The sequence below is a fragment of the Medicago sativa genome, chromosome 4 (genome assembly GCF_051527215.1).
Source record: "Medicago sativa cultivar Bolivia chromosome 4, Bolivia_mono, whole genome shotgun sequence".
NCBI classification, from domain to species: domain Eukaryota; kingdom Viridiplantae; phylum Streptophyta; class Magnoliopsida; order Fabales; family Fabaceae; genus Medicago; species Medicago sativa.
The window spans coordinates 49,298,044-49,306,477 of NC_140752.1; the positions used below are offsets into that span (position 1 = coordinate 49,298,044).

Consider the following 8,434-nt stretch of genomic DNA (forward strand, 5'->3'; position numbering starts at 1 on the left):
GGGAACAAACTATTAACTATGAGAACCCTACTTATTAATATTGCAAAGTCAAATATATAATCCATAAAATTAATCGACTTTGATTAATTGTAACATGAAAGAAAATGAAAAAAACTAAAGAGGTTAATTATGAATTCTGATGCAGAGGGTTGAGAGAGATTGAGAAAAACTAAACAATGTGGGAACAAACTATTAACTATGAGAACCCTACTTATTAATATTTAATATAGTGCTAACAAATCATTTTCTAAAATATTTTGAGTCCTAATATTTTTTTAGAGGATTTAAAGTCAAATCTTTAACATTATTTTTTGCTCACGTTTGTTACTACTCTTTTTTTTTTAGAGAATTTTAAGTTCAATCTTTAACATTATATTTTGCTCATGTTTGTTGCTAATCTTTTTATCAGAAGATTTAAAGTCCAATCTTTAACATTATTTTTTGCTCTCGTTTGTTACTAATATTTTTTTGGAGTATTTAAAGTCCAATCTTTAACATTATTATTTTTTACTCACGTTTGTTACTAATTTTTTTTTATTTTTTTTAGAGGATTTAAAGTCCAATCTTTAACAATATTTTTTGTTCACGTTTGTTACTAATCTTTTTTTAGAGGAGTTAAAGTCCAATCTTTAACATTATTTTTTGCTCACGTTCGTTACTAATCTTTTTTTTAGAGGATTTAAAGTTCGATCTTTAACATTATTTTTTGCTCACGTTTGTTACTAATATTTTTTTAGAGGATTTAAAGTCCAATCTTTACCATTATTTTTTGCTCACGTTTGTTACAATTGATCAAAGGCTAAGGAAAAGTAACTTATATTAATAAAATAATATGGAAATACTGTTTTTTGTGGAAGGAATAAAATAATATGAAAATACTGTTTTTTGTGGAAGAGATATGAAAATACTTGGCAATCTTTGTTGGTTGTATTGAGGGGAACAACACAGATGTACAACATAAAATCCGCTGATAAAAAAGTAACATGAGTTTTTGTTTTGTGCTAGTTTTTTGTGAGATCTGTGGTTAACGGAGGCAAAAGAGGGTTAACGGAGACGATTAGTGACATGGATTAATAATCCACGTGTTATTTTATAATTGGCTAACAGTAAGAACAGTTCATAAGGAATTGTGCGTAAGTTTTCTCCTTAAATTAAATTTATTCTTATCTATTTGTTACATGTGTTATTTGTATTTAAAATTAAAATAAAAAATTAAGGGTATTTTTGGAAAGAAAAGTCAAACCCAAAAGTGTGCTGAAAAGGGTACTTTACTTTATATATAGTATATATTAATTAAAGGTAAAAATATATACTTATGAAAAGAAAACATCTTTTTAATTACATTTTTTTATTGAAAAATATATTTTTACATATTATACTATTTTGATTGGTAAAAATAATAATAATATTATTTTGAGAGATATGTTCCTAAAATTATGCAATCTAAAAAACTTGAAACTTGCAACACAAGAAAAAAAGAAGAAAAAAAACTTGAAACTTGCAATACAAGGAAAAAAAACTTGAAAATGTATAAATATACTCTTTTTATACCCTAAAAATAAATTGCAGTCAACACTTCCTCTGTTCGCGAACGTTCTCCTTCTCTCATCTTCCTCCTCCGCCGCTGCAATGGCCGTCAACGGAAAGCATGAAGTTGGAGAAAGTTCACAAAGAGTTGATCACCCTCTGTTCGCGAACGTTCTCCCTCTGTTCGCGAAAGTTCACAAAGAGTTGATCACCCTCTGTTCGCGAATGTTCACAAAGAATACTTCAAAGGTGATTTTATTTCGTACTTTACTTCAATAGTATGAAGTTTTTTTCCTTTTTTTTTTTTTAAACAATGAATATTATTAGCGCCTTGCCTTGCAAGGCACACCTAATAACGAAGAAAGCAAGATTACACCCAATAGGGAAGCCGCAAAAAGCAGAAAACGCAAACGAGGACTTAACAGAGAACCCTCCAAACAGAAATCATCAACCTCCAACCTTCCAAGACAAGACCTTAATTCTTTATTTTTCTCTCTTTATTTCAGGATCATTTGAATCAGTTTGAAGAGGTTGAAAAGTATGATCACAGGATTTTGGGAGTGAAACAGGAGCTTATTTTTTGTGATGATGTGAGGTATACTATAGTGGGTTCATTCTTGTTTGATTGCAGAACTTAGTAAGCTTTTCTTACTCTTTTCTTTTGGTTTGTCTTGTTTATGTTAGCCCTGGAAGCTTGTTTTTTCTTCCACATGGTGCTCGAATCTACAACAAACTCACTGACTTCATTCAAAGTCAGTACAGAGTCAGGGGCTATGAAGAGGTAAAGTTTCAACATAGAAGTTTCTTGATATGACTAAAAACAATCTTTTTTGCTGGTGCTTGGTTGTACAACTTACTTGGAATCATCAGGTAATATCACCGGAAGTCTTCAAAATGGATCTGTGGGACAAACAAGATAAAATGGAACATTATAAAGAGGACATGTTTACCTTTCAGGTACTTTTTTTGTTTGCATGTGGTTTTCTAAAAGAGTAAGTGTTGGATGCATGATGTAGCATCTTTTTACCTTGCTAGTTGAATCATATTTCTGGCCTTGTAAATCTTGTGCATACATTCGTAAATAATTTTTAATTTTAATTGCAAAATTAAGAAGTACTCGTATTAATTAGGTCTTTTTTTTTTTTTTTTTAATGAAGACATCTACCAAAGCTTCAGTAGAGGTTTTTATTTTGAACGCAATCAAGTTGTCTAACCAAACTATATATATTTTTGTATGTTTTAGACTGAGAAACAGAAGTTTGGATTGAAAACAACAAATGGCCCAGGACACTGCCTGGTGTTTAAGCGCAAGGGTCGATCGTGCAGAGGTAATTTTCATTTGTATAGACATATGTCTTCATATGGTATCTTAGGGTGGTGAAATTGAGACAATGCACCTGTTGGAGCTTCTTGGTTAATGGATGGACAGTTAATTGATTTTGCATACATTGAAAAATGCATGTCTAGTGTGATTTTATATGGCTCCATATTTCCTTACTTACTTATTCACATATAGCTCAAGGGGGTGACTTATTTATAATCTGTACCTTTTCTATATAAAATTATAACTTTGATGTGATTGTGTTAGGATATAGAATAGGGAGAATTATTTAGAAAGGTAGTTAGTTAGTTAGTTATTTGTTCAGTTAGAGAAGTGTTTGCATAAATAGGGGAATGCAATGATAGAGGGGTAGTGACTCTATTGTGAAGAGGAAACTCTTGGAGGAGAGATTTCTCTCCGATTCTCTTTTATTCTGTCTCAATCTTTCAATAAAATTGTTATTTCTTATCAATTCAATTCTGCAGTTCCTAACAGATGGGGGGTAGAGATAATTTAGTTTCTCTTTTGTTAGTAAGTGAGTGTATAGTTTGAAGAGATTTCAGTTGAGCGGATACTCTCATATGAAATGTTTCCTCACAATATTTTCATTGTTTTGCAGAACTTCCTCTTCGTTTTGCTGACTTTGGGGTTTTGCATCGGAAGGAGGCCAGCATTGCCCCGAGTGGATTAACAAAAACACATGTTAGGAGATTTCAGCAGGTAAACTTTCTCCTGTGCTGTTTTGCTGACTTTGGGGTTTTGCATCGGAAGGAGGCCAGCATTGCCCCGAGTGGATTAACAAAAACACATGTTAGGAGATTTCAGCAGGTAAACTTTCTCCTGTGCTATATATATGGGAACAACGACAAAAATTGGTGGAACCATGGAATGAGATATGTTTTCTTTGTTTTATCTTGGATACATTTCCATATGGATTGCAATGTGAACTGTGGAGTTCCCCAATACATAAGTAAAATGACCTGGTGTTAGTTAGTGTGTATATATATATATATACATTTTAAAAATGCAACTTCAACGTAGAGTCCCTAAATATTTTAAAATCGACAAAAAAAAGGTTAAGCATTTTCAAAAGGACTTCTCGGATTGCCATCCCCAGAATGCAGATCCTCGACATTGGCCGTGGCTTTTGCTTTTGGCCTGAAATTTAATCTGCTGCTTTGAAAGTGAACACCACAATCCAAACTCACTTGGAGGAGTGGTGAAGGTCTTGTGGTTGTAGGTGATCCCCTCACTGTTTTGGGGAAATGGCATGCACACCTTACCAGGGTTATTTATTAGTGTGTGAGGAGGTGGGGGAGCAGTGGATTGACAATGGGATTGATCTCTCAATTGCATCATACTTGACTTTGCCAGCGTTGCATGCACGCTACTCAGTCAGTTATTTGCACTTCAAAACCGGAGAATTCCATTTGCAGAGACCCCAAAACCTGTCCTTCGGCTTTGTTTGGAACCACTCGCGATTCCTTAGATTTGGTCCTTAGTAATTACCAGGTCTCTGTACTGCACGTGAATGATTGGCTTGCGGTCACAAACAAAGGGGATACCACATCTTCTATGTGAGACTAGAGAGGTGGGGGAAAGGTGTGCGGAGAATCAGGGAATGAATTTGAAGCTGAGTCAATAGCGATAAATCAAATTATGGATCAACAGAAATTACCTACCAAAAATTAAATCAAACCATTCATTCAATTATTTGATGCTTCACACGATTTTTCAACCTAGTGATTTGATTATCACCTTCTTTAACTTCTATTTACTATACTATTAGTAGTTCTGATTATTTATGCCATTTGCTTTGTGTGTTGGACAGGATGATGCATATATTTTCTGCAGGGAGTCCCAGGTGTGTTAGAACATAAGTTTATGCAATATAAATCTTTAAAATATCTTTTGAGCTGAAGCTGAAATTATTGTTTCGATTCATTTTACAGATAAAAGATGAAGTCATAAAATCCTTGAATTTCGTAGATTATGTCTATCAAATATTTGGTTTCACATATGAACTGAAACTTTCAACGGTATGTTTTTGCTCTTTATTATTCTCAATTCCCATCGCTTAGCTCTGATGCTCGTAAGATATAAAGAAGGAAATTAATTTTTCCTTCCTTATCTTGGCTTCCCGCTTACGAAAAGGTGTTGTGGCCAATCTATGCCCGTATTACTCTTTCAAGGACCTTAGGTGGGAAATGAGTGCGGAAAGGGTAGTCGTGGAGAAGTAACGGATGTTATATAGGAAAGTGGTAATCGAATAGTTTTGGGGCAAGAGATCATTCACGTTTGGGAGATTTTTCTCTTTTTATTTTCTTTTCTATTGATCAATAAAACAAACATGCATAGTTTAGGGATTATTCATCATTATCAGCTTCTGCTCTTTGTTATTTTCTTCTCTTTTGATACATGATACAAAAATACAGATTGCATATAGTAATTGCTATAATTTATTTAATGACTCGGTTATTTATTTTCCCTTGTTTGTGTTATATACTTGAGTAGATGCCAGAGAGATACCTTAAAGATTTTAAAATGTCAGAGAAGGCTGAAAACGCTCTCAGGGAAGCTTTGGATGAGTTTGGCAAGCCGTGGCAGGTATTCTAGAGATCTTAAATACTTGCTATAAGATAAGATGGTGCTTCGAATGTATTGATGTAACACTGACTATGATTGCAGTTGAATGAAGGGGGTGGTGAATCCTATGGACCAAAGATAGACATCAGTGTATCTGATGCATTGAGTAGGAAATTACAGTGTGCAACTCTACAGGTCTATACTCTTTTTCACTTTACTTGCATTCACAATTTCACATGATTCAGTTGTTAATTTTATCTTTTTACTGATAATTGGATAAACTGGCTGCTTGCAGCTTGACTTCCAGCTTCCTGATAGTTTTAAGTTGGGATTCTCAGCTGAGGATGAAAACAAAGTTGAGAGACCTGCTGAGGATGAAAACAAAGTTGAGAGACCTGCTGAGGATGAAAACAAAGTTGAGAGACCTGCTGAGGATGAAAACAAAGTTGAGAGACCTGTTATGATACACAGAGCCATTCTAGGAACTATTGAAGACATGTTTGTCATACTTTTAGAGCACTACAAGGGTAAATGGCCCTTCTGGCTTAGCCCTCGTCAAGCAATTTTGTGCCCCGTGTCCGAGAAATCACAAGCTTATGCACTGCAGGTTTGAACGAATTTGTATATTTTGAGTCTGCTACATGTGTTTTTTTTTTTTTTTATTAACTTTTTGTGTGGTAACTTCCTCATGAAGCTTGAGCAATCTTCCTTGAATGGTTCTATGACCTAGCTTTTGTCGTTCTTCTAATTATATTGTTGTCTGGGTACTTGTACCATATTTGGTGTGAAAAACACGGTGCTTATTAACCTCATAACATATTATTGTTCTGCAATTTTCTAGGTACTCAATCAGATCCATCGAGCACGGTATTATGTAGATGTTGATACAACTGATATGAATATTCAAAAGAAGGTATTACTATGCTTTTATTGTTAAAATCTAAGGTTAAAATAAAAAAATTGTATTAACAAGAAGTTATGTCATTATTTAGGTACAAAAAGCCCGGCTAGCAGAGTACAACTACATCTTGGTTGTTGGAGAGGAGGAAGCCAATACCGGACAGGTTCTTCCTCTTTCCGCTATCTAATAAATAAATTGGTTTCAATTTTAACTCTTAGTTTTGTTACCAAAACCTCCAATCGGCCTCTACCCTTTCCTTGCTATGATAACATGTCTTTATATTTGTGTTTGATCAAGGGTTTGTAGTCAATCACAAATTTTAACGAGCCTTTCAAACAGTGCTCATTTTAACAAGTCTTTTATTTCGAATAGGAAGCTAAAAGTTGTTTCATTGTTCCAGGTGAGTGTACATGTTAGGGATAAGGCAGAACATAGTGTTATGAGTATCGAGAAGCTGCTCAAACACTTCAGAGACGAAGTTGCAGCTTTCCACTGATCATTTGTTTGTGAAAACTGTTAAAGCAAGTTTATACACCAATAACTTTCTATTCACACACATTTGTGTGCATTTTTTGCATTTCAACCTGACAATGTAGTCCAATTTCAGACATGATTTTGAAGTTCAATGTATTTTTTCATTACTGTTATGATTTATGTTCTTGGTTATACCTTTAGCGCAATCATGTAGATTCATATATTGTCTGTTGAGACAGCATGTCATTCGTATCCAAAAACTAGAGAGGAGTAATGTTAGCAATATACTACAATAGTTGCAATAGTTGACACATTTTTGTTCTTGACTTATTTTTTAAAAGTCAATTTACACGATCCTCCCAAGAGAAAGTGCTAGGTTTAGAGATAGAAATACCATCATTATGTAGTTCCATAACTATTTTAAATTGTGACCTTTTGCAAAAAAATTAATAGCCAATGTGTCTAAATTTTTATAGCTGCAACTTCATTATTCTAAACAACATTGTTTAAAATGGTACAACCAACTTCATTGAACTGAAGGTAAAAATCTTTATAGCTTTCTTCAATAACATCTGGTGGATATCATTCAAATTTCAACATCATCTTGATTTTGTTGGCTGTGCTGTCTTCAACACCATTAGAAAGTTTAGACTTTAGACTTCAGTTCCTGACAAAAAATTAAAGCAACCACATATTAGAGCCGACAACCTTTGATAGTTTCAAAAAATGAAGTCATGAGAATAATAAATTCGAACATATACGTGCACCATAACAACATAAGAGTTTGTACAAAAATTTAACTCATAAGATGGAACAACTTGGCAGTTGGCACTAACATTATTTTTAACTTCAAGCAAAAAAACAAAGGATGAAAGCTCATCCTTTTAAGGTGTTAAATGATAAATCATGTAAGCAATGCGACATAAGCTCATGTGAGCATGCCACATCATCTTGACGGAGACCAATAAATTTGTTGATTTTTTAAATATGAGGATCAAAAAACATGTTTTAGAAAAAAGAGGTATCAAAAATTAACAATTTCGAAATCAGGAGGATCAAAATTGCATTTAAACCTTTAAAAAATTATATTGTTTTTATAAATACAAAAGGTTATATTGTTTTAGAAATGAGGAATGCTAGCAACACACATTTTAACACACACTTTCTTTGATTGGTTAAAATTCACATGGGTTCCACCAAATCATGTAGGTCCCATATAAATTTGGTGGGTCCCATGTAAATTTTAACAAATCAAAGAGACTGTGCTAGAAAATGTGTGTTAAAATGTGTGTTGCTACCATTTTTCTTTACAATAAGTTTATTAGATTTCTTAACGATGTTTATTGTGATTGGGCCAAGCTCAAAAATCAGGATGTGGATTTATTGTTGTAGAGGTTACACGCAATTCCACAGTGTAACCTATCTCGTCCGTTGATTTAAAATCAGGTTAAAAATATATTTTTAACAATGTTTTGAATTTTATCCAACACTACGATTTAATTTTCAATTAAAAAATTTCAGAACTACATAGACCAAATTTAAAAAGTGAACAAAAAGTAATCATATTTTGTAAAAAAATACAAAAGAATAAGATTTTATCATTCACTAAAAGTTCAAGTAGCATA

At 33.2% G+C, this 8,434-nt stretch overlaps 1 protein-coding gene across 1 annotated transcript; it reads left to right on the top strand.

Annotated features, from left to right (window-relative positions):
• The first annotated feature begins 1,566 nt into the window (after positions 1–1,566).
• Positions 1,567–6,980, top strand: LOC146929546 (threonine--tRNA ligase, mitochondrial 1-like). Its single transcript, XM_085701416.1, has 14 exons — positions 1,567–1,776; positions 2,034–2,122; positions 2,212–2,308; positions 2,398–2,484; positions 2,771–2,855; positions 3,468–3,676; positions 4,680–4,712; positions 4,801–4,887; positions 5,363–5,455; positions 5,537–5,629; positions 5,730–6,041; positions 6,276–6,347; positions 6,427–6,498; positions 6,736–6,980. Exons 1-14 carry the CDS (start codon positions 1,630–1,632, stop codon positions 6,829–6,831), a joined length of 1,572 nt encoding a protein of 523 aa, XP_085557542.1. The 5' UTR covers positions 1,567–1,629; the 3' UTR covers positions 6,832–6,980.
• The last annotated feature ends 1,454 nt before the right edge of the window (positions 6,981–8,434 follow it).